The following is a 25,300-nucleotide window of genomic DNA, read 5'->3' as shown; positions in this document are numbered from 1 at the left end:
TTTGCCGCTTGAAAAGTAGTATTCACTCTGCTAAGTGCTGAGGTTCCGTGCTCTTACTGTTTATGTGAGTGATCGTGTTTTTATATGGAGAAAAAAAAAGCCAGAAAAAATATAATCGTAAGAAATCTTTTTCCTTCACGGCTTTCAAATCACAAGGGACCAAGGATGTACAAGAACCACAAACTAACGAGCATCAGAGTCACCCTGTGCGACAGGGAAATTGACGGTGTCACGTGGTATTAAATAGGTCTCGCTTCCAAGTTCTGGGGGACACGCTGGCACTGGTTCATGCGCTCCCACCCTCAGCCCCACGCCCCTACACAGCCCACACAGGTGGGCAGACTCGCCAGCCAGGCGGCCCACACTTTCCCGGCGGCCACTGCTTCCTGTTCTGCCTGCAGGTGGTTCTCCAAAGTCGACTTCTGCCTTTCGAAAAACTTCTGGAAATATTTCCTCCCTTTCCACTATTCCTTCTTCCTTTCTTCCCTTTCTTTCACTAATTATAATAATAATAATAATAATAACAAAAGCATGACCTCCTGGGTGTTCTGACCGTGCACAGCTGGGACAGTCTCTGCCAGACCCGCAGGCTCGCGCCACCGCAGAGCAGCACCCGGCTTTGCCCGCCCACAGCAGCCCCCCGCTGGGGCTCTCTTCACATACACGCGCGGCGCCGTGGAATCCTCATTTCGTTTAGTGGGTGGCCTTCTTCTGCTGTCGTCAGCCAATGGAGCGATTTTAATGCCAGCACCGTTTCATCCTGCGCTGCGCGGATCCGGAGCGCCGTGCTCTCGCTTTCTGTTTGAGTGCCCGTAATTCTGCGGTTAGTGTCTGTAGCGTCATCTTTCGTTTGGCTTCCCATCGTGTAATAACTCTTAAGCTGCATGTTTTCAGGTAGGAACCTAGACTTATGGCCAACGGCAGAAATGAAGGTGGTCCAAGGTGCCGACGCCCAGGTACAGATAGGTGGGGTCCGGGGAGGCAGCGTGCAGGGCGCGGCCGGGGTTGGTGATGTTGCGTTGTGTGTTCCAGAGTGGCCGAGAGTGTGTGTCCTGGACTGTTTGCGGTGTGGGCGCCAACGAAACTTATTTCGGTGATCATCTCGCAATGCATGCACATGTGAAATGTGTTCTTTGTTGTACACACGAAACTGACTCAATGTCACACATCAGTCATGTCAGTGAAAACCAGGGGAAATGCCGGAGCTAGTTTCAAACAGGAGACGAGCGGGGGGTTTAGCCCAGAAATAAGGGACGCTTCGGACCACGAGCCCACGTTCCTGAGGCTTTTCATTACGCGTCCGCCCGGAAGGACTGTCGGCCGCCGTTCCGCCCAGACGTCGTGCGTGGGAGGCGCTTGGGTGCTCGTTTAAAACGTGAGGCCGCACCACGGGGAGGAAATGTGTTGACTCGATAGCGCTGGGCCGGCAAAGCCCTGCCCTGGCCACACTGCATGAAGCCGCCCCTTTTGCGTGATTTTAATGACCAGTCAAGTTTTGTTTTTTTTAAGATTTTATTTATTTATTTTTAGGGAGGGAAGGGAGGGAGAGAGAGAGAGAGAGAGAAACATCAATGTGCGGTTGCTGGGGGTCATGGCCTGCAACCCAGGCATGTGCCCTGACTGGGAGTCGAACCTGGGACGCTTTGGTTCCCAGCCCGTGCTCAAACCAGTCAAGTTTTGACAGTTCCTCCAAAGGTCAGTGTGGCACTGCCTTTGGATGCCACCGGTGTGTCTTCAGAAAAACGAAAACACAACACGTGGACACGTGCGTGCAGGTGTTCTCTGCGGCATCACCTACAATGGCTCAGGAAGGGGAAGCGACCCACGGGTCCCTCAGACCCCAAAGAGGTACAAGGTGAGGTCCCTCGGCCGTGAACGGGAGTGGGGTGCTGACTCCCGCTGCAGCGTGGATGCGCCTTGGAAACGCCGTGCTGAGGGGAAGAAGCCGGGCGCAGATGGCCACTTGTCGTCTGACTCCGTTTATGCGAAAGGCCTGTGAGAGGCAGGTCCCCAGAGACAGGACGCGGATTCCTGGTTGCCAGGGGCTCGGGGGAGGGACTGCTCATGGGTGGCGGGATTGGGGGAGAGACAAACATATTTGGGAACTAGCTAACGATGAACAACTAGCGTGGTTCACGACTCTTTGAATGTACTGGGAGACACATGTACACTTAGAAAGGGTGAATTTCATAGTATATGAACGGTGTCTCAGTTAAGAAGAGCTCAGTCCTCCCGATTCCAAATGAAAGAAGTCTCAGCACAATAGCAATGTGAGTATATGTAAATAATGAAGAACACTGTAAAATTTCTGGAAGCTTCCTTCAAAGGCAGGTGAAGAATTCCTCTCACGGCATATGACCCTTCCCTAGGAAGAGAAGATTTGGTCGGGCTTGAAATCCATCCCGTAGGCAGTCCGTAGACCGTTCGGGGACCTAGCACAAGGGGACATGAAGGAGAGTCCTGTAAACAGCAACAAGTAGCCGGTGGTCGTGTCATGGAGTCAGAAAAGGACACGTCCTTGCAGGACGGGTCAGCCCACTTCTCGGGCTCTCCCAGAGGTGTGGGCGCAGACCCGCTGACCGCTCTGTGGGACTTCTTTGCTGTCCTTGTGGAAGTGACGTCAGTGGCGGCAGCTGACTACTCAAAGAACAGGAGCCTTTGCAGCAGACTTTCACAGGGTCTGGGTGTTTGGGGCAGGAAGACTCTCAGCTGGGGTGAGGGGTGCAGGATACAGGGACATTACCTGGATAGAGGACCACAGCTGGCGTGAACCACTGCCCGTCGTGAATTCACCAGCAGCCACCAGGCCACCTGGCTGTCAGACTGGTCTCTTGACTTTCTCAGTGTGTTCAGTGAGGTGCCAGAGAGAGCAACGTCTACTCGGAATGGCTGGGAGAGCCTCTGACGGTGAAAGGAGGAAGCATCACAGCAGGACTGCATTTGGGCATCAGGACGACCAGCGCCCTGACTGCCAAAGAGACGCATGACCTGAACGTGGACAACGAAAACCTTGAGGTTGTTGGAGCCCGTGACCTTGGTTCGGCCACCTGTTCAGATGCAGGCTGCGGCCCAGAAATCAGGGACGGCTGAGACTCAGCAGGGCAGCAGGGGAAGGACGAGGGAAGAGCACCCAGAGCGAAGATGTGTCACTGGAGACCAAGGCTGAGGCCATCCGCACCCGCCTGTCCCCACTCACTGGGCGTGGCCTCGCACGTTGGGCAGTGGAGAAGGCTGAGGGGGGAAAAACCGACTCCGGTGAAGTGCGGTACTGGAGGGGCACTGTATGGACGCCCTGTGCCCCCCAAAAGGCAGGCATGTGGGGCCTGGAATGAATGAAGCCTGGAACGTCATAGGAGGCAAAGACGACGGAACTGAAGCAGCCCTACTGTGGGCGTACCGCGAGAGGGTGGGGCTCGCTGGAAAAGACAAGAACTCGGGGGAAAGCCGAAGGCAGTGGGGAACGGAGGGGGGCGGCATGTGACGCAGACGGACTCCAGGAGGGACCCCTCAGGCCTGAGTCTCCAGGGGCCGAGTAGAGCTGCTGAGGATGGGACACTGTGGACACGTGACTCGTTCACAGGGTCCCCAGGGTCACGCCAGCTCCGCAGCACATGACAACACCGCATCCACCACCCAAACCTCGGCCTCCGATGCGCAGCTCATCATCACGGAACAGATCTCAGAGTATCATGCGATTCAGAAAATAGGCAGGTAGATATGGTGACATTTTTCTTTTGAAATGTGTGATAGCCAGGATGTTTTTCTGTAGTTGTCACATTGTCTGAATCTTGAAAGACGAGTTATTTACTTTGTCCCTTTGTGCAGTAGAAAACCTAGCGTGGTAGAAGTTTCGAGGAATACTTTCAGGGGGCTCAGAATTCTCCGGGACCTTTGCTGCTGTCGAGGGTCACCGCCACGAACACATCCGTCCCGTAACACTGGTGTCCCCAAGACTAACGGACACGGTGTGGGCCTTTCATGAAAGAGGGATTAGGAAACTGTGACTTCTATCTGTAGCCATTAAAAATAGAAAAACTCCATCTGTATGAGAGTTCTTTACTGTTTTTCTGCATCTGCCATCATTTTTTCCTTTTCTCCGAAGCACTTTGAACTCCTGCAGCCCTTGGGCACTCCCTCTCGCCTGTTCTCAAAGCACGCGGTCTGCCGCCCGTGGTACGGAATCCAGGAAAACTCAGATCGCCTTGCAGTGTTCCAGCACCGCTCGCACTGTGCCTAGCACATGGTTACTTATTTGGTAGATATTTGTTGAAAGCATGAATGAATGAATTTTAATGTCACCAGCAATTTGGTCTCAATCCTATCTGTACTTGAAAGCATATGGAAATTAGAACAGTGAGAGTAATTGGAGCAAATTAGATTTTCTATGTTAAAAGCCGAAATAGATGTCTCCTTTTTTTAAATAGCACCATTAGCACTACTCCAGGTCCTCGCAGCACTTTTAGGTCCGGCCACTATGTGATACTTCACAATAAAATGTGACTACATTATAGAAAGAAACATCTAAACATGCAAAAGGTGATGAGCACAAATTTTGTAAGAAAGCCATTTAAAGGGAAACGAACACACATTCATTCGCTTATTCCAGCATTACTTAATGACTATCTTTCTGCCAAATGCTTTAGTGAGTGGCGGATACACAGAGATCTGGGGAGGGGTCCTTGGGAGGAGACAGCTTCACTTATGTGTAGTAACCCACGGGCTGTACAATTCGCCTGTTTGAAGTGTGAAATTCAGTGACTTTTAGTGTATTCACAGTCGTGCATCCGTCATCACAATTTCAGAAGATTTCATTACTCCAAAAAGAAATCCTCTACCCTTTAGCAGAAACCCCCATTTCTCCCCAAACACACTCCACTGCCACCCTAGTCAACTGCTAATACATGAAGGGGGACCCCCCCCAAAAAATGGAATTACCTCCTGGAGGTGGGCCCCCATAGTCCAGGCTTCCCCCACTAAGTGAGTGTTCTAGGAACCCACCTGCATTAATGTGCCAGCTGGTGTTGTTGTGAGAGGCTGCGTTTGGCTTCAGCAAATGTGTTTGAAGGCTCGATGCGTTTGCCCCCTTTCATGACAGGTGATTGACGAGCACACCTGCCCACACTGCGCTGAGTAGTTTACCGGTTTTTGACCAAAAATGGCATGGTCCCTGTGCCACCCTCCTCATTCACCTGACCTCACCCAGTTCTCTGGATGAAAAAAGTCCTCAAAGGGAAATGCTTTGCCCGTGTGGAAGAGGTGAAACAAAAAAATGGCAGGAGCACAAAAAGGCATCAAACGGGACGAGTTCAAAAGCTGAGCAGTGGAAAAAGCAGTCTAGACAGGCTCCCTGCATCCCATGGGGAGAGCTTCGAGGGCGACCGAAGTTTAAACGTAAGAACAAACACGCAGTTTTTATAAATAAATCTTGGGTTTTGGGGGGCCCCCCTTGTACTTTCTGTGTGAGTACATCGGACTCTTCTGGACACCAGCGTACACGGAGTCACACAACACGTGATCTGTCCTGCCCGGCCCGCCTTCCCTCGGCTTCATCCCCGTTGAGTGTGAGTCGGCATTCCCCCTTTCTGACCACCACGCACTGTCTCACCGCGGAGACCCCGTGGGCAGGCACGCATCCATCTCTCAGCGAGCCCGCCTTCCCGCTGCCAGGGGCGGTCTGATGTGAACATTCGTCCCCCGCCTGTACTCGGACGTCTGTCTTCACGTCTCGCGGGTGAACACCGAGCAGTGGAAGGGTGGGGGCCACGGTGACTCTGCCTTTCGCCGTGGGAGGGGCTGCTGCCCCCCCCCCAGCGGCCGCCCCGTGTTGCCTTCCCAGCATCAGTGGTGGGTCCCCAGGATCCCACATCCGCGGGGATCATGAGAGAAGGTGTTCACACGTATTTTCACACGGAGCTTAAGGAGCTGAGATCGCTCCGTCCCCAGCGCCCCTTACGGTCCTGGGTCCCAGCTCCCCCGATGCACCGGCTGTCTCCGGGGCTCTGACGTGTGGGGAGACCCCCAGGACTTCCATGACACACTTTCCCCCTCTGCTTTCTAAAGTGTCGCACGGGGTCGACTTCCGAGTGCCTCAGAAGCACCTGTTCCTCTGTAGTTTTTTCATCGGTTTCCTCTCTTTGGAACGTTTGTCACTTCCCATCCTTATTTTTTCCTGGTATTGTCCCTGCTGCTAAAACGCGCCAGGCCCTGCTCTGTGGTGTCGCCTGCTCTGGTCTCGGAGCCATTTTTGTCCCAGTCTGTCTCACAGCCGCTGCTCCCCGTTCCTGCTCTCGGCTCCGCACCGGAGCTCTCGTGTTTTTAATCCCGTTTTCCGCCGCTCACCCGCGTGGGGAGTGCCCAGGTCACGTTACAGCGCCTCTTTTCATTGTAAGGAAAAGGAGTACAGACTCTGAGCATGTGTTAGGCGACTTGTTGCAGCAGAAACGGGACGGGGTTTTAGGGTTCGATGGAACCGAATTTGAATTCTGATTCCGTCACAGCGTAGCTGGTGTGCTCAGGAAGTGGCCGCCGCCCTCTAGGGCCAGGCCTCCTCCTCCTGCTCCGCCAAACGGGGGGTGGGGGGGGACAGGGCCTCGACCTGGGGGGGTGAGTGCACAGTACAGGTGCAGATGGTAAATCACAGCGTTGTACCCCTGAACCCCATGCAACTGTATTAACCAATGCCATCCCAATAAATTCAATACAAATATCCACTGTGCTCTCCCCACGTGGGAGATGTTTGGGAGACGTTATCAAATGAAATGGGTGGGCACTCTTCCCAGGTAAAGCTCGAACTCTGGAATATGGAGCATTTGTTTCTTCCAAAAATATCTGTGTTTTGAATCCTTTCATGGTCGGTAAATCTGAACAAATTGTATCAGATCATGAAAAAGTAGGGGCGATAACACTGGCCTTCTCAGATCACCGGGGCGCAGACGCCGCGCGTGGAGAGCACAACCGGGGTCACGTCGGAAGTGCTCGGCGGTTACAGGCGGCGTGAGTACCGTTTCGTTGCCGCCTCATCCTCACTGAGAGGGAGCCGGCGGACCGCCGCCTTGCAGGAGGCGCAGCCGCAGGGCTTGAGGGGTTCGCAGTCTTTTCAGGGAGGAGGAGCAACGTGCCCCAGAAACACCCCCGGCACGTGCGAACGCTCCCGAGCTTTGAAGAGCCCTGTGTGGTCGTCGCCAGCACTGTGAGCGGACGCCCTCCACGGCGCGCTTAGTGTCGGAAACTAGGGGGCAGGGTGCTCGCTGGCACGCGCGCTGCAGGGGTTGCTGCCCGGGCCCTTCGGACTCTGCCGGGGGTGCTGGTGGCCTGCACGTGGGGATGCTTCCGCGAGAGAGTGTGGCAGCGGCCGGGGGTCAATGTCACGGGAGCCCCCAGGAGCAGAGCGCAGCCTCGGGGGTCCGGTAGTGAGAGGCGCCTTGGGGGAGGTCATACTCAGATGGACTGAGGAGGTGAACGGCTCTCCTCGGGTGGGGTGACGGAGGGTGTGGCGTGATGACGTCGGGAGGCGGTCCAGGGGTTTTCTGAGCTGTGCTTCCTGGGGACACGTAGCAGAGGACTGGCATGCGGGGACGAGTGGAGGGAGGCTGGGATGCAGGCTTGTGCCGGCGGGGCGGGGCCTGGAGTCCTGTGCCCCAAGGTCGGGAGGAGACTGTGAGAATGGCCGGGCTCTGCGCCACTTGGCAGAGCAGCTGGGACTCATGGAAAGTGAAGAGAGTGGGTCAGGACTTCCGTGGGAGGCCTGCAAACACCTGGGAACACCTGGAAAACGTTCCCTGAAGGGGGTGTGAGGCCCCTGGACGCGTGGCAGGGCCCCTGCCAGTGAGAAGGGGCGTGGGGAGGATGGGGGTCCCAGTGGGGTGCAGAGGGGAAGGGGAGAAGCCCCAGTGACAGAGGCCGTGTCACTGGTTTCCAAAGAAACGGCAGATGCGTACCTCCGAAGGATCCAATGCAGACTTCGGCCGGGGCCACGGTGCCCAGCTCGCTTAGACACAGCGCGCGCGCGCGCGCGCGCGCGCATGAGCCTTCATGCTGGTCTGTCAGTGGCTTGCATCTTCCCATCTCTACAGAGCAGGCCCTGGAGTAACTTGGTCTTGTGATCGCGTCGCCGGGAGGCCCTGGGAACTTCACCCTTGTTACAGCGATCATTTTACAGGAGGAGTCGTTTCCTTATCCATCACTTTGCGTCAAGCCTCAGAACGTGCCCACAGCCACCGCGGTCTTCCTGTTGCACGAGCGCTAACACGGAGAGTCCGAGTTTGACCAAGAGGGCCCTGGAGGCAGCGCGCATTTGTACTGTCACAGGCCATGCCCCCTTAAACTCGGGGACCCTTCCCGTCCCAGTCCTGCAAGCATGTTCTCATGTCCCCGTTTCCCGGGACAGCTGTGACAGGGCGCATGCAGTCTGGTTTGTGGGTCACTGACCAATAGCACTCGGGGACTCCAGTTTTGTCTACACGTTACTCCCCAGCATTACGTCGTAAGCGAAAGAAAACGCACGCCGTTCCTGGAAGGGCGTGGGGTGGGGGTGCGGTAACTCGTCCAGAAATGTTGCCATTGCCACTTCAGGGCCGTGAGTGATGCTCACTTTCTCTCTCCCTCCCAATTGTCTCGGCCAGTGTTCGTGAGGTTCAACTCCAGCCACGGCTTCCCCGTGGAGGTGGATCCCACCACCAGCATCTTCCAGCTCAAGGAGGCGGTTGCTAAGCGACAGGGGGTTCCGGCGGACCAGCTGCGGGTGATCTTCGCGGGGAAGGAGCTCCGCGACGACCTGGTGCTGCAGGTGAGTCTCCCTCCGCGGGCCCGGCCCCGGGACGCGGCCGGGCCCACCGCTCTGGCTGCGCGCGCTGGCGCGCTGACATGCATGCCCGAGATCTAATAGAATAAATAGTGCCTGGGGATTCCTTGAACTTTACTCCGCACCGCTTCATTAATTCTGACCTTCTTAATTATGCATTGAAACAGCAAGCGGGACGGATCGGAAGAGCGACCCTGAGTGAGCGAGCCAGGGCTGCAACACGCGCGCCCGGCTCGGTGAATAAATGTTTACTGACTGCAGGAGCAGCGAGGCACGGCTTCGGTGTCTGCTCAATTTCTACCTCCCTTATTCCCTTTGAATCTTAATGAGGACGGATTCGAATAAATTGTTCCGAATCAGGCTGCTCACGCGCACCGCGCGGGGAGGGATTTGTGACCCAAGTGTGACCCCTGGAGGCCAGTGGGGCGGCTGCGGCTGCAACGGGCGGAGGAGGCGCGGGGCTCAGGGCCCCACGCACAGCGCGGCGGGTCAGCGCGGGGGTTCCCGCCCCGCGGCCATCGCCCTGAAGCGGGTGGTGCCGCCTGGCACAAGTCCGCCTTGGTGGTTACTTTCTCCAGCTTGGGCGCGATCTTCCCTAGAACAGGCCCCTATGACGCTGGCAAGGGGGCAGTGCGCGTCTTCTCTCGTCCGTCGGGGGTGTCACTCGGAACAGTGCCTTCTGTAGGAATAAGGGGAGACCTCACTAGGGGACCGACGGACCGTGCTGGCCCCTCTAAGTGGAAGCCAGCAAATACAGTTCCACGGGGATTGAGGTGCTTCTTTGTGAAGGCCGGAGAGACGGAATGCTGGCTGTGCATGGGTCACGTGGCGCTGAGGACCCGCAGACGCACGGCCCCTTTCTCAGCAGGCCCGGATCGACCCCTGGGGGGCGCTGTGTGGGGGCTGCTGTGCACAGGGGGCTGCGTGTCTGGCTGTGGTGTCCCTCCTGATACTGCCATCCCTGTGGGCCCCCCCAACCCCACCCCACCAGGGTGTTAGCTGCTCAGGGAAATGCATTCAGGATTAGGGTTCAGAAAAGGAGCTATAGAAATGCGAGCCCCCCCCCCCCCTTTCCAGAGCCTCTCCCGCGGATGCAGACGGATAGCCGGTCGGGAGGCACCTGCCCTTCCAGCCCTGACAGCTGTGCTCAGCTGGCAGGCGATGGCTTTTTGCAGGGGAAGTGCCTGTGCTCATAAGTGTTTTCATTTTTTATTTCCGTGAACTAAAGCGCTTTTACCGTGCCTGCCAACCTCGAAATCCAAGGATGTTTCCTTCATGAATAACCGATGTTAAAGTGTCTCCTCCAACGGAAACGTTTTCTGTCACCGGAGAGGTTGGAGTCTTAGGTCCCGCACGCTCCGCACCTCTCCATTGTGACAGATGACTAATTTTTGTTACCATGTTGTGTAAAATATTTATTGATTTAGGTTCTCTATTCTGATGAATGCTTCATAGACACTTCCAGGGGAGGATCCCAAGGACGGGTGGGACCCACAGTGATTCTGTGGGTGCAGCCCTGGAAGGAGGGTTTTAACGCAGAAGCATGGGGCTGAGCGATATGGCACCGGAGAAGGCTGTCAGCCGTCTCCCTGGCGTAACCCAATAGCGCACCACGAGTACACGAGGTCTTACTGCCCGTGCATGTGGAAACACGAGTGTGAGGGGGGCCTGATGGCGGAGAAAGCTGGTCACAGTGGAAGGCCCCCTACCCCAAGGGCCTCCTGGCAGAATCCAAGCTTGAGCAGCTCCCCAGAGCTGGGGAGCGAGCGAGCGTGCGGCGGGCTGGGGGAAGCATGGGTGCCGTTCTCCCAGGCCCTGGAGGAGGTATTGGAGACTGGGCGGGAAGGGGGTTGGAGCTGCACTCACAGGGTCTCGGCCGACTTGGCATTGGGGTTTCCCGCGTGTGGAGGGATGGGAGCCGGACCCCGTGTGGCCGCCGTGGGGATGATGACCTCTGTGCGTGGTCAGGCCGTGCCCGCAGGAGAGCTGTCTGGGCCTGTCCCTCAGGCGGGTGGTGGAGGACTCAGGGGTGGAGCCCAGGGGCTCGCTCTGGGCCAGTGTCATTCACACGGATTGGTGCTTCTCCACTGTAAAGAGTTCTCATGAGCCTCTGCAGGGCCCTCTTTGAGGACACCCGGGCTGAGGTACACACTGTGGGTCATCGTGGGAACCAGGAGCGGCTCCTTCCTAGGGAGCAAGGGGCGGGCCCTCAGAGGAGGCAGCGTCCATCCGGCTGGCTCTTCTGTGGATACTTGACCAAATCACCGGCAAGGAGCCTGGCGGGAAGATGGAGGCTGGTGAAGACCAGGGCCTTGGGACCTGGGGATAGCAGTGGTGACCTGGTGGCCTTCAGGACTCCGGTCCAGGAGCGTGAGACACGGGTGGGCTTGGCGATGAGCGAGGAAGGAGAGGCAGGCACTGTGGGAGCGGCCGGGACTGTGCTGGGCTGACTGTTGCTACCCCTGGCCAGGGGCGGGGCTGCCGGTCCGTAGCCAAAGTCTGCGTGGAAGTGCACATGCGTATTCTGATTTTCTCAACTTTGTATCACCAGCACTTTCCGTGTTACAGAATCTTCATTTCTTACTGTGTGGGTGGCGCTCTCTGGAGTTCATATCGTAACAATGTCACTCAAGCATTTGGAAAGTGTCTGATTTTTAATATTACAACTTAAGGCAAAGGAGTGTTTAAAATGTATCTTACCTACTTGGAGAATGTGGCCGCTCTGTGTCTCAGTTTGCTCATTTGTAAAATAGGAACAGTAATATGACCTATCTCATTGGTTAATTTCTAACCAATGAGAGGACTACATTGGTTAATTTCTAACCAATGAGAGGACTACATTGGTTAATTTCTAACCAATGAGAGGACTACATTGGTTAGTTTCTGTAAAGCTCTTATAACAAAGTGAGACATACAGGAAATGCTCTATCACTGATTTTCAACCTTTTCCATCTCCTGGCACACATAAAGTAATTACTAAAGTCCTGCGGCACACCAGAAACATATATTTTTTTTGCCCATCCAACCAAAAAATAGGTATAATTTTGATTCATTCCCACCAGAAGTCTACTGTGATATTGGCTGTTGTCATTTTTTGACTTGACAGTCTGAGGGAGGAGAAGTCAGCACCGCTGACTCATGCTCAGGTGTGGCGTGTTAAAGTTCCTGCACGTTGTAAGACTTCTCGCAGCGCGCCTTGGAAAGCCGCTGCTCTGTGTACATGTTAGTGTTCCTTGGCCTCCGCACCCCCATTGTCCTTCTCATCAGACGTTACTCCAGCGTCTCGGAGGTCACCTCACACAGCACAAGGCTCACTTTGTCTCGGGTCACACAGTAAATTCAGGAGCCTCAGCAATAATGGGATACATATGTTATTGAGGAAAATTGTGTGTTTGTGTGTGTGCACTTGTGTGTGTTTGTATGTTTATATATTTTAACTGAAAAGAACTTTATGGAGTTTATAAAAAAATATTTGACCCTTCCAAATACAGGTCTTACTTAAGAATAGCAGAACTTGAATGTAGCTAGCTTAAAGAGACTTTACATTTCCTCTGAACAAACGTAGTGAGGAGAGAAACCTGTAGCAGCATTGTTCAGTGGAGATTTGTCACGCTATTATTGCTTTTAAAATAGATTTTCGGGAAGTGGGTATCGGCTATACTCTCTATCTGAAGCAGATTGGAAAGAGTTACACTTTTTTCTACTTCATCATCAATATGCTTCTGTGCATATTCTTTATTATTTTCCTTATACCTATAAGTATGCAATATAAAATATTAATCTTGGATATATTATTCATAATGCTTTGATTTTTTTTGTAAAGAGCCCTTATTAACTCGTGCAGCTGAGTATTCAGGGCCCATTAAATAGCGAGTCGCTCCTCCTACCCCCACATCCAACACACTATGTAGCAAAAATCCCTGAAATCACCTCCACGTTGTTCCACATTTATTATTCAGAATTCTACAAGGAAAATGAGGTTCTAATGCGGTTGTATACACCCAAACTGATCAGCTTTGCGGTTAGATGGACTGTTAAAATGACAAGGAATTCAGTATTTATAATGATTTTGTTCATATAAGCTGCATTATTATTAATGTCATTTATTAGCCAGTGTACTTATTAGCCAAGGTTCCCCAGAGAAACTGAACCGATATACATGTATGGACATGTATTGTGTGTATGTATACACACACACAGGTAGGTAGGTAGGTAGGTGATAGAGGGTTGACTTTAGCTCAGGTGGTTACTGCGTCATGGCAGACACTGGAGAGATGGGGGATTTACATAGGAGGGATTGTCTCCCGTAACCGCAGAGGGCCACCCAGTCCCCCCAGAGCTGCAGTCCGCAAGCTTCGCCCCAGTGCGAGCCCGAAGGCCTGACAGCCAGGAGGGGCAATGGCGTGGCCCCGCTCCGTGGGCAGACAGGCTGGGGACCCAGGGAGAGCTGGCGCTGCGGCTCACGCGCAAAGGCAGGGGAGAGAGAACCGGTCCAGACCGGAATTCCCCTGGGCCGAAGCAACTTCTTTTCATTCCCGGGAGGCGTTCAGCTGACTGGCTGGGCCCCCCTCCCCCCCTCACCCCCGTATTGCTCAGTGCCCCGATTCCAACGCTCCCCGCTCAGCACAGCCTTCTGGACACGCCCAGACCCACGTATGACCGGAGGCTGGGACACCCGTCCACCCATCCACAAATTAATTTGTCCACATGTCCGATTAATCATCACAGCCAGAACGTAGAAACCCGTTCCCATTATCTTAATGCCACGGGGAAGTTACCCTGGTTGCGTTCCTTTTGTAATAGTAAATTAGATTTACAATATAAAAAAATAGGACCCGTACGAATTTTTGATTTGTAAAAGGATTCCTCGAGATGGATCCTTACACATTCCCTTCAACAAGGACTCAATTTTATGGCGTTTGAAATGTGCACGCACATTTGGGCGCCGTCCCTGCGTAAAACAGGCCAATTGTGCAGCCGGTCTGAAGGGCACTGCCCTGTTACCCCCCGTTCTTCCGGGCTTTATGGTACCACCGGACCCGACCTTGGAAGACCAAAGACATCTCGACGTTAATAGCTTCGGCTGTAAATATTAGAGAAGAGGAATGACCCTGAAAAGTCAAATTATTTAATTGGCTGTATTTTTTTAGTGACGTACACCACATATATTTCAAAGTTTGTGCATACTGAAAGCCAGCTTTTACTGGCAGAGTGCACCGTATGTAACAGTTAAAAAAATTCAAGTTTTTGAAATCTGTAAGAAAATTCACCTTTCACTTTCTGGAACACTATGGACTGTTTCAATCGTTTGTCTAATTAACCTGCTAAATTTTGAGACTTTAAAAGTCGCACGGAGATGGTGTGAATACCCCGGATGTGCCTCGAACCACCTCCTGCATCAGTTAACGTTGTTCAGCTACATTTTTGAGAGTGGCTGTTTTTTTTAATGTCCTTTAAATATGTTTTCCAACATCATTATTTCCCTTTTAAGATACGTAAGCTGTGTTTTTCTGATTATAGAATTACCGTGTGCTAGTTATAAAAATTCAAGGGGCAGGGGAAGGTGTGCCAGTAGGCCCCAAACTCAGCTCATATCTTCTTAATAATTAATAATAATCCTTTCTTTATATGGTAATTGTGTATATTATCACTTATAATCTCATAATTTTCCCTTTAATTCTATCAACTTGGCATATACTTTGCTGAAACTATGCATTCAGGCATACCTGAGGACTTTAGAAAAAGCAAACGACGTTTCTGTAACTTTTAGGAGATCACAGGTGAGTGATTTTGGTGTTGAGAAGCTGGCAAATTGTTTCCATGCGACGGTTTTATTTGTAAGACAAGGAATGTGTGCGTTTGTTTGGCGAGTCTGGCGGTTATATTTTATTAAGGAAAGCAACTGGCAGAATATTGGGGTTCTTAGATGGGAATCCTTGCAGTCTCAGAACAGTTGTTGACAACGGTTTGCTCTCTCCTGCTGAGCCGCCCCCCGTTGGTACAGGCGCTGCACTCCACGGACAAGCACAGCGTGAGCAACGGGAAGGGAGAGAAAAGGAACCGTGCCTAGGAGCTACTTAGCGTTCCCCCCAACAAATATACATAAGCCCCCTGGTGTACTGAGAGGGTAGAATGGGGCGGGGGGTTACTTGCTGGGTTTTCCCTTTTGTTTTCATTTTCTTTCTTTTCGTGGTGATTGTAGGTGATGTGGCCATTACAGTTCACGATACAAAATGGGACGCTCTTGAGAATGAAAAAAGGTTCCCATCAGCAGTTGCTCTGGCACAGAAGGTGTGCACGGCAGTGCCCGGGGCATGCAGGGACAGGCGGACCCCGGCGCGGGGCCCTGCTCCCTCCCCCACCCGGGGAACCTCAGCTTCCCTCCGTGAGTGCCCCTGATGCCCCTCCCCCCCAAGCTTAGGGCCGCGTTTGGTGGCCAGAGAGCTCAGGCTTACCATGAAAATCGTAACTAAAAAAAGTGATGTCATCTTTTTAACTGGCAAAGGATACCAGTTGTTGAGATTATAATCCAACTAATATCATGACTTTTATATAAATAATTTTGTGTAATTCTCAGTTCCTAGAGGGTATGTACACAGACCAGTTGGAGAAGTACTGATGGAGTATAGTTTTTTTTCCTTTACACATTAGTGTGTCCTGTTTTGTTGTTGGCAAGATTTCAAGGGCTTTAGAAGGCGATAGGAAAACGGAAGGAAATGTGGCCGTCAAATGTGGGTGGTCGGCGCCGGTTCTTGTCTGCGAGGGGGAGGAACAGGAAGATGTGACTGTGAACAGGGCGCCTCGGGTGACGGGCGTGTGAAAGGCACCGTCAGCCACCACCGAGTGGGCCAGGTGACTGGAGTGTCACACACGGACGGCCCCAGACGCCGGCAAGGACGTGGGGAAGCATCCTGCCGGGGTGAATGCAGAACGGGGTGGCACAGCCACGCTGGAGGAGGGGACAACGGGCTGTACACAGACTGAACGAGAACTTGCCCGTGTACGGCACAGCGTCCCACTGCTGATTGTCTGCCCCAGAGTGGTCAAGGCTCAGGGTCACACAAAGACGGGATCGGGAATGTGGACGGCAGCCCCACTCCCATCGGCCCCAGACTGGAAACAGCCCGATGCCCTTCGGCAGGCGGATGATGAGAGGAACTCTGGACCAGCCACAGGGGGCCCGACGACGAGCAGGGACAGACTAGTGATACCCAGATCTGGGTGGGCTTCCAGGGAATGTGCCCAGTGAAGAAAAGCCAGTCCCGAAAGGTCACATCCTCCATAAGTGCCTGTGCATGATAATCCTCCGAGTGACAGAATGACGGGCTGGAAGAGAGATGCTCAGCCCCTGGGAGATGAGGAGGGGGCGGGAGGGAAGAGGGGGCGGCAGCGAGGACCCTGAGCAGCACTGCGAGGCTCCGACGGTGTGATGTGGTGTGAGACGCCCCCGCGGGGGAGGAGCGGCGCGGGGGCCTGGGTCTCGGCATGATTTCTTACAGCCACACGTGACCCCACAAGTGCCTCTCGGTGAAGTCCGGTTTGAAAAAGGAAATTTGGTTCTTGCTCACAGAGGAATAGAAGTGATCTCCTCCTATAGAAAATAGACGAGTTTTTTATTGGCACCTGTTTTAAAGGAAAAGTGTTTATTATTTTTAACATGACAGATTAGAACATTTAACCGATTCTCAGAGACATTTTTTAAAGACTAATTCCCACCAAATGCAAGGCCCGTGAAACTCTCAGAAGTATTAAGGCGTGCTGCTTGCATTCGTAAACACTTGTTAGCACCTTAAAAGTCTGATAGACAGGATCAGCATTCATTTTCAAACCTGTTACCGAAGATCTTGAGCAAACAAGAATAAACAGCCCTTGACCACCGTGCACTTTGGCCACATGTGTTCTCAGAACTGCTTTGGGGGTCAGGCCCTGAGTGTTCGGGAAGGAATGGCCCCCTCGTGGGGGTGGGGCCCCGGTGGCTGTCGTGGCAAGAGGAGACGTGCCCTTAGACACTGGCCCCTGGTGCTGGTCCACACATTTCTGTAGTGGGAGGAGTTTCGGGATGACCTGGTTTCGTTTGCAAACGACATCTATTTAAAAGTCTTTCAGCCCTGGCTGGCGTAGCTCAGTGGATTGAGCGCGGGCTGGGAACCAAAGTGTCCCAAGTTCGATTCCCAGCCAGGGTACATTCCTGGGTTGCAGGCCACAGCCCCCGGCAACCGCACACTGATGTTTCTCTCTCTCTCTCTTTCTCCCTCCCTTCCCTCTCTAAAAATAAATTAATTAAATCTTAAAAAAAAAAGAATCTCCTTTTCCTTTTGCACGGTTCCCTAGTGTGACAGACACGTGAAGCTGAGCCCCCGACGAGGCCCCTTGCACCAGGGAATAGAAACGTCGGACTGCTGTGACTCACCATGACACGGAATTAGACTAAAACGTCCCATGAAACTAAACTAAATAAGTTAGTAAACAAGTAAGTGTGCAGACGGTGGCACAGACGGCCAGTGCGTTTCCCCTGAGACCTGTGGGTGCTGACAGGAGATGAGGGGAGCGGGTTACAGACCGGCACCCCCGGGGGATGGCGGGTGGAACCTGTGCACAGGTGTGCAGGTGAGACCCTTGGACTCGCAGGGATGGTGCCGGTGCCGGAGCAGCTCTCCCGCGGCTGGCGCGCCGCAGAGACATCGCCAGCCTCCTCCACTGAGGTGAGTGGCCCCAGAGACGCTTTCCGGGGGTCACTCTGACCACTGCCAAGTAGCGTGAAGCTTCAGACTCCAGAACCGGAGGGCGGCTGTCTGTCCGGAGCGAGCGAGCGAGCGACCTCCGCAGGGAGCCCCGCACTGGACCGGCGTCTGGCTGCCGGTGCGGGTCGGTCGGGGAGGGCGCCCGTCTTCCTTGCCTCTGCCCGCAACTCGGAGCCCTCGGACACGCCGCCTTCCTTTGGGAAGGAGTCTCGCTGTCCGTGTGCCCCTGGGGACTTAGGAAAAACACCTGTGAGCATGGCTGGGTAGGTGCGGACTCGGAGGGAAACATGTTGAGGTTGTTTTAGCTCCCCAGGGGCCGGGAGCCGGAGGCACACGTCTGCAGGCTTTACTGGGCGCGCTCAGGTCTCAGGCGCCCCCGCTGCCCGGTGCACCTGCATTCCAGGTAGATAGGGTGGGAGGGAGTGCGACTCCGGGGCTTCCCAGGGGGCGTGCCCACCAGCGTCCACAGGGCCCGAGCCTGCCCCCATGGAGACCTGGCAGCCGGCAGAGGAGAGACCCCACACTGAGACCTCAGGGCTCCCCACCCCGCCGTCCCGGTCTAGGTCCTCAGACTCAGACGACTCCGCCCCCCGGCGGGCCTGACTCCTGTGAGATTTCTTCATTTGACATCGTCTTCGCCCGCTGGAGAGGAACTTAGGGAACGTGACTCTGCGTTCAGACGTCCACCCTAGGGCTCCTAAACCTGAAGGTTGCTCACCGAAGTCCCCCTGTTCCTCCTCCCCTCCCCCCCCACCCCCCCGGGTATTGGCAACTTGCTCGAGGTTACTGGCAGAGAGCCAGGCTTTCGCACGAAAGGGCTCTTCAACGCTTGGAGCTCGCGAATGGCACACAATGAGAGTGCGCGTTTCACTCGCGTCCCACTCGGAGGTGGGCCTGAGTCACGGCTCTAGTTATCTAACAGACACTGGTAACTGCCCTGCCTTTCCTGCCCTTTGGGTGTGAAATGAACAGGAGATAAAGTAAAAAGTGGAATAAAAAGAATTTATTTGAGCTATCACTCCCCCGAGAACGGAGCTAAACGGGACGGGGAGGGTCTTGCCTCCCGTCCTGACCGTTGAGCCGCAGAAGTTCCGTGAAAGGAAAACGCCGGTGGCCGAGTGGGTGCGGCCACCACGCGAGCCCGTCGTGGGCCCCAAGGGTGTGCCAAGAGAGCGTTCGGTGACTCACGGTGTCCTAGGTCCGCGTCAGCAGAGTCCTCCAGCCTAGAACACTGGCAGATTTTTTTAAAGAAAAGCCTCGGCCTTTGCTGAGTGCCCCTTCACACAGGCGAGCACACAGCCGTGCGAGGAGCACCGCTCCCGGGAAGAAAATTAGGCATCTCGAGGGTCGCGTTTCTGTAAGCTGCCCGTCACTGAGGGGTCTGCTCTGTCGTCGGGTTTCGTTTTGCCGTCGACTGCCTCCTCTCCTGCCGCGGGCTGGGTCTGTCCCCCTGCGCCTGAGGCCGTCACTCCCGTGTGGCCGGTTATGCAGACGAATCACACGGCGCAGCGCCCCGATCCCTACGTTCACAGGCCCCCTGGACCACGAGGGGCGGGCGGGGCGCGTGGGGCCCACGGACGCCCGGGTCTCGGAGCGGGTCGCAGACTTGATCTCAGATGCGCGGGCCTTTGAAGTCTCCACGCAGGTTTTGCCGAGGATTTTTTCTGTTTGTTTTTATGTCCTTAAGCAGTTCAAGGGGAATTGTACCTCTGCACTTGCATTCGGGGTGTGCATAATTCATCAGAGCCGTGTTCCGAGAGGAGAGAAGACGAAAACAGAAACGTGTCCGGGATATTTCCAGGGCGATTAGAACGTGGACCCTCGGACCCTCGGACCCTCGGACCGCGCATCAGCAGGGCCCCCCGCCCCGCCGGCCTCCTCAGCTCACCCGTTCCGCCCCCGGACTCGGCTCATTCTGAGCAACGTCAAGACACGTGTTGTCCTCGTAAAAGCCGAGGTGCCTTTTATGTTTTTATGACGATGTCGCGTCCAACGTGCATTTGTTGTCCTGTGTAGGAGGGAAGCTGCCATTATAGGGGCGTCCGGCTCTGGGTGAAGTCACGGAGGCCTCTGCTCGCCTCTCCGCGCACCGTCCCCAGGCAGCGGGCCGGCTCCATGGCTCCGTGGCTCCGTGGCTCCGTGGGACGGGCCAGGCGTCTCCGTTCCCCAGTCTCTGTTTTCCTGGTCTCTAACTTGAAGAGGGTGATGGTGCCTGTATTTTCATGGGGTTCTTTTGTTCAGGAAATGACACCTACAGAGGTTGACGCATACAAGTTTTTGACTTTTATTCATTTATTTTGATGAACAATTCACAAAAGAAAAACCTTTAATTCCTGAAGTGCAGTAGATTCATCCTGAAATTTACTGTGTTCTGAAAGGGAGCAGATTCACCACATGCCGAACATCCTGTCGCCCACTCAGGGCGGCCTCAGAGTGGCACCCTCTGACTGGGGGGCTTCTCCGAATCAAGCCTTGGATGCAGGGTTATCTTAAGGAACAGTGCGTCCTCTCCTAGTGCAGTTTACCTTCGTCTTCCCTGTGCCGAGTGTCTCTGAGCATTCCCCTCTATTGGAGGAGCGGTTTCCCAAGAGCACTCGCTGTCCAGACTCCTCGGCGAGGGGCACACAGTGGTGGAGGTTGCTCCTGCGGGTCTGTGGGTCGCTTGAAGGTAACACAGAGGCGGGAGACTCGGGATGATCCCTCTGTGGCCTTCGTCACTGGTAAGCGGAATGGAAATACTGAGTCCACATCATCTACCACTTTGTAGTCTGCTTGAAGCCAGTGGTGTGGTTCTTGCTGATTAAATGAGTTCATTTTTGTGTTTGTATCTATTTTAAGTCCTTTAAAAGGAAAAAGGTTGATTTCTCTTTTTTTAAGATTTTATTTATTTATTTTTAGAGAGGGAAGGGAGGGAGAAAGAGAGGGAGAGGGACATCAGTTTGAGGTTGCCTCTCAAGTGGCCCCTACTGGGGACCTGGCCTGCAACCCAGGCATGTGCCCTGGCTGGGAATTGAACTAGCGACCCTTTAGTTTACCACCTATGCTCAATCCACTGAGCTATACCAGCCAGGGTTGATTTCTTTTTTTTAAAAAGATTTTATTTATTTATTTTTAGAGAGGGAAGGGAGGGAGAAAGAGAGAGAGAAACATCAGTGTGCAGTTGCTGGGGGTCATGGCCTGCAACCCAGGCATGTACCCTGACTGGGAATCGAACCTGCAACACTTTGGTTCACAGCCCGAGCTCAATCCGCTGAGCTACACCAGCCAGGGTGTGATGTTTTATGCTACTCTTCATATACTGCGTGTGTCATGTAAAGTTACGTGGAATTGCTGAGTTCATCTCCACTTTTACCTTCAGCTCCTTTTCCTTGTTTTAAGATATTTATTAGTTAATCAGTCCCATTTACTGAGAGTGAACAATTTTTAAATAATGTTCCATTTTTCTTGAAATGGATGTATGGGCTACTAAAGGACTAAATTAACTTTAATAAGGGAGAAATGCTTATTATGATTGATTTTGATTTATGAGAAAAGGTCATCAGAAGTTTGAAAGAGAAGCTGAACATATAGTAGACAAATATAAAGGAGATTACTTTTTGGAAAAAGCAATACTTTCACAAGTGACTTCTAAGGCTCAGCTTGACTAGAAAACATACCTGTAGATTTTGTCTTACAATTTTGAAAAATACAATACGTTCATTAACAGTCTTTTAGGGTTTTCTATTTGACTTGGTATTTTCATTTTTGTTTGTCGAATTTGTTGGGGTGACATTACTGACTTGGTATTTTCCATTCCTGCCTCAGGTGGCAATAGACAAGACTCCTATTCAAAAGCATTGGATTATTTTTATTTTCTGTATTATTGTGTTTTCATTTTGTGTGTTTTTTTCCGTAAGAGATTGATGGGAGAACTCTAAGTGCCAGACCTTGTCTTTGACAGAATGAGTTTTACACACAAATGCTCAGCCTGGTGGTGTCCCGGGGCCCCCGGGCAGCCCCGCCCGCCCTTGTCTACAGTTCTCGTGATGAACCCGTTTGGTTGTGCTGCTGCGGTGTCTCCCTACATGCAACCACACTAATCCTGACTGTTCAACCGGTCACAGCGGCCAGTTTCGGGTCAGGACTAGTGACTGAAATGAGACACGAGGGGCTCCAGGCTGGTGATACTGCCTCATACCTGTAGGACACTTGGGAAAGGCTCCTTGGGATGGTGGCGGTGGAGCACAGACCTCGGAGAGCCAGCCCTAGGGGCAGCCAGTGCACAGGGCCTGGGAGGGTGTGAGCTGCGCGCGTTTGCAGCCCTGGACGAGGTCCTCGTGGCTGGAGTTGGGTGGGAGCACCCGGGTTCATCAGGCGGCCTCTGGGGTGGTCTGGGCGAGGGGGCGGGGCCTGACGAGGGCAGACACTGAACAGGAGGGAAGTGTGCGAATCTGCAGTGTTTCAGGGGCCGTTGGAGCTGGGTCTGCAGATGGCTGACAGTGGGGTCTGAGAGGGGAGACTCGAAGATGACACACGGACACATGGCCTGACCCCACGTTCCGTGTTGGTGCCACAGGGGCGAGAAAGGACACAGGACCAAGAGGGGTGTTACTGAGGGGTGGGGGAGGGGTCCAAGGAGATTTATTGGAGGGATTTGAGATTCCGACCTTGAGTACGTTGTTGAGAGTGGGGAACAGAGTAGAGCAGAAATCTGGGGCCCGGTGTCTGACGCCGGGCTGACCCGTAAGACCCATTCGTCAGTTCAAGTGGGTCTGGGAATAGACCCACACACCCCCCGCCAGGGCGAGGGTGGATGTAGACTCCAGAAGGAGAATGGTCACAGACATTGTTATCAGTGGCTTCACACGCGATTAGCATGCCTGTTCTTCCCCAACGCCGATGTCAGCCAATCTCGCCTTCTTGTACCCGTCAAATCTCCATTGTGAGTCAAAGATGAATGAACGCTTTACATAAACCACTGTGTAAAGTTTGGAGGGGACACGCATTTGTAATTGAATTGCGGAGCACTTCAGGAACGCACAGAGGACGGGAATAACATGACAAACACCAACAAGCCCGCCGTTCGGCTCAGGGAAAGACAGTCACAGCCACGGTCCAGGCCCGGGTGTGTGGCCCTCTGAGCCTGTTCCCCCCGTGCCTCCCCACGGAGGTGATTCTTGCTCTGAATCTGGAGTTTGTCGCTGTCCATGTTTTTAACACCCTTCTTATGTGCATATCTACTAATCCATAAATAACATGGATGCTAGTAATTCATTTGCATTTAAACTTTAAATTAATGCTATATTATACATTTCTCATGCAACCCAACTTTCTTGTCCAGCCGAGTTTTGAGGTTGACCAAGGTCGGTGTGGGCGGCACTGGGTCACTCGTATTCATTCATGAGCCGCGTTCCCGTGTGTGAGTGAAATATCCCCACGTCTTCACTCTCGCGTGGGGAACTGGAGCTGCTTCCCGGTATGTGTGTGTCCCATGTAAAGGCGCGCCGGGCACTCTCCAGCTCCCTCGGCACGGTGCGGGAGTTTCTCCCGGGTCCTGGGAGCGGGGTTCGTGGGGCAGAGCTGCCTGCACCCTCAGCGTTACCGGGCCCCGAGGGGTCATCCTGTGAGGTGGTTGTGGCGGGCGGAACTCCCTCCGGCCTGGGGGCAGAGCTCCCTCTGTTTCTCGTCCTGCTCAGTGTCCAGCTATTTTGAAACTTCAAATTTTTGAGTCTGGGGTCAGGTTTCACGTCATCAGAGATGTTACTTACATTTTCCAGTTAGTAGTTGACTGGGGATCTCTTCACGCTGACTGGCCATTTGTGCTTCCTCTTCTGAGCTCGGAGTGTATTGCTGCCAGCTTTTCCAGTGGGTCTGTTGTTTTCAGTGTCACTTGTTTAAAAGCCCGGTGAATGCTCATTATTTCAGGGTTATATTAAATTACATATAACCTGCCAGTCTATAGTTTATCTTTAACTCTGATGCTGTTATTGGATATATGCATTTTTTATTTTAATGAAGAAAACGTAATTCACTTTTTTAAAATAATCTGTACTTTCTGTGTCTCCTTTGAGAAATCTTTCCTATATTGTAGTCATGAATTTTTTTTTAAATAAGCTTTATAGATTCATTTTTCAAACACAAGTCTCTGGTAGCTGGGGTTTATCTGTGTGTGCTGCACAAGAAAGACCCACTTTTATTTTCCACAGGAGCAACCTGGCCCACTCCCGTTGACTGAATGTTCGTGTCGCATAATTCCCCCCTTGACATGTCGAGTTTCTGTGGATGCTTGGATGAGGTAGTAAATCCTTCTAAGGATTCATTTCAAAATGTGTCTAAAATCTGATCAAAATATGAAATTAAGATGTGTACATATCTGTATTGAATCTACATCAAAACTGAATCTGGGTGCATGAAAATATATCTCACACTGAGGCTCATTAAGGCTCCTTCCCTCTGACCATTTCCAGACACTGGGAGTTGACAGCTATGCAAATAACTGTGGGGGGGGCAGAAATACCGGACTGTGAGCTGAAGCACTGTAAATGTACTTTTTCAAACAAGAGTAGAGCACAGTTATTTAGATGTTGCTTACATCACCACGTGTCATGTGCGTTTTCTCAAAAACAAAACAAAGCAAACATTTCTTTGATTTGCTTAGAATATGTGCAATTTTGCTACCTTGATGTGGGGCTTGTCTTCTGGAAAAAATAATGCTGCTGCTCAAGACCGATTGGGTAAAAATGTGCCGAGTTCTGCTCTAAAATTAATCATCAAAATCTTTTATGTTTCAGTGCCTGCCAGGCACCAATTTGATTTTTGTTATTCCTCTTCAGGGAATGTGTTTGAGAAAGGAGCACAATTTTAGGCCCAGATTCACGTAGTAGCCGCTCCTTCACGAAGGTCGAGAACTTGTGGTCGAGAAGTGTGTCTGTCGTGGTCTCCAGGGTGGATCCTTACTACATAGTAAATCCAAGGCGTCTCCTAATTCTCTCCGGCCTCACCTGGCACCCCCACTGGATGTGCGTGGTCTGCCGCGCCCTGCCCTCTCATCTAGTGGACGGTGGTGGCTGCTGTCTGGGTGTGTGAGGAGCTCTGTGCATTCAGGACCACCTGGCCGACCAGTTCCCTGGGGCCAGCTGAGCTGGCGGAGGAGGGAGCCGATGAGGGGCATTTTTGGCACTGAGTCTTGGCTCCAGCATCTGTGGTTGATGGCAAGCAAACTCACGTTCCTCCGGCGTAGGTTCTTGACCTGAGAAGACGAGAAGAATAGTACCTGACCTTGAGGATGTTGTGAGTGTTGCATCACCCAGCACCCAATGTTTGCAGCACCCAGCACGGCGCCCGGCACAGGGCAGGCCCTCACATTTCCCTTCCTTTCCCCCTGAGTGAGCACAGTTTGCCATTAGCCACACCTTGCGTGTGACGCATTTCCCACCCGGGTATCCTCCCTCTCAATGCTGCTCCAAAGTGCCCGCAGGAGAGCTGAGCAGACTCCCTCTGGACGGCAGCTCAGGCTGTGAGAACGTGGGGGCCAGGGGGGCACTGGCCTGAAGTCCTCGCAGGGAGCGGGGGGCGGGACCGTGTCCATTAGGGCAGAAGCAAGGGGTCTGACCTGGGTTTCCACTTGAGCTTGGCCATGCTGTCTGCCTTGAGCTTGCAGCCCCCATGTTTTCGGCTCAGCACCAGGAAAGAGGAGTGCCTGGGTGGGAGATGCACGCGGGACTGTCACCGGGACTCCGGCCGCCCCTGGGTGGCTGGTGCCAGAGCGATGCCGAACAGT

At 53.2% G+C, this 25,300-nt stretch overlaps 1 protein-coding gene across 1 annotated transcript in view; it reads left to right on the top strand.

Moving 5' to 3' along the window:
* PRKN (parkin RBR E3 ubiquitin protein ligase) overlaps positions 1-25,300 on the top strand; it is a 976,089-nt gene that overhangs the window by 177,695 nt on the left and 773,094 nt on the right. The window contains exon 2 of the mRNA XM_036024958.1: positions 8,622-8,785. Within this exon, the coding sequence (XP_035880851.1) occupies positions 8,622-8,785 (164 nt within the window). The remainder of the gene's footprint in view (positions 1-8,621; positions 8,786-25,300) is intronic.

The sequence above is a fragment of the Phyllostomus discolor genome, chromosome 4 (genome assembly GCF_004126475.2).
Source record: "Phyllostomus discolor isolate MPI-MPIP mPhyDis1 chromosome 4, mPhyDis1.pri.v3, whole genome shotgun sequence".
Taxonomy (NCBI): Eukaryota; Metazoa; Chordata; class Mammalia; order Chiroptera; family Phyllostomidae; genus Phyllostomus; species Phyllostomus discolor.
The sequence above is the reverse complement of the archived record's forward strand: the minus strand, read 5'-3'. Positions and strand labels throughout refer to the sequence as shown.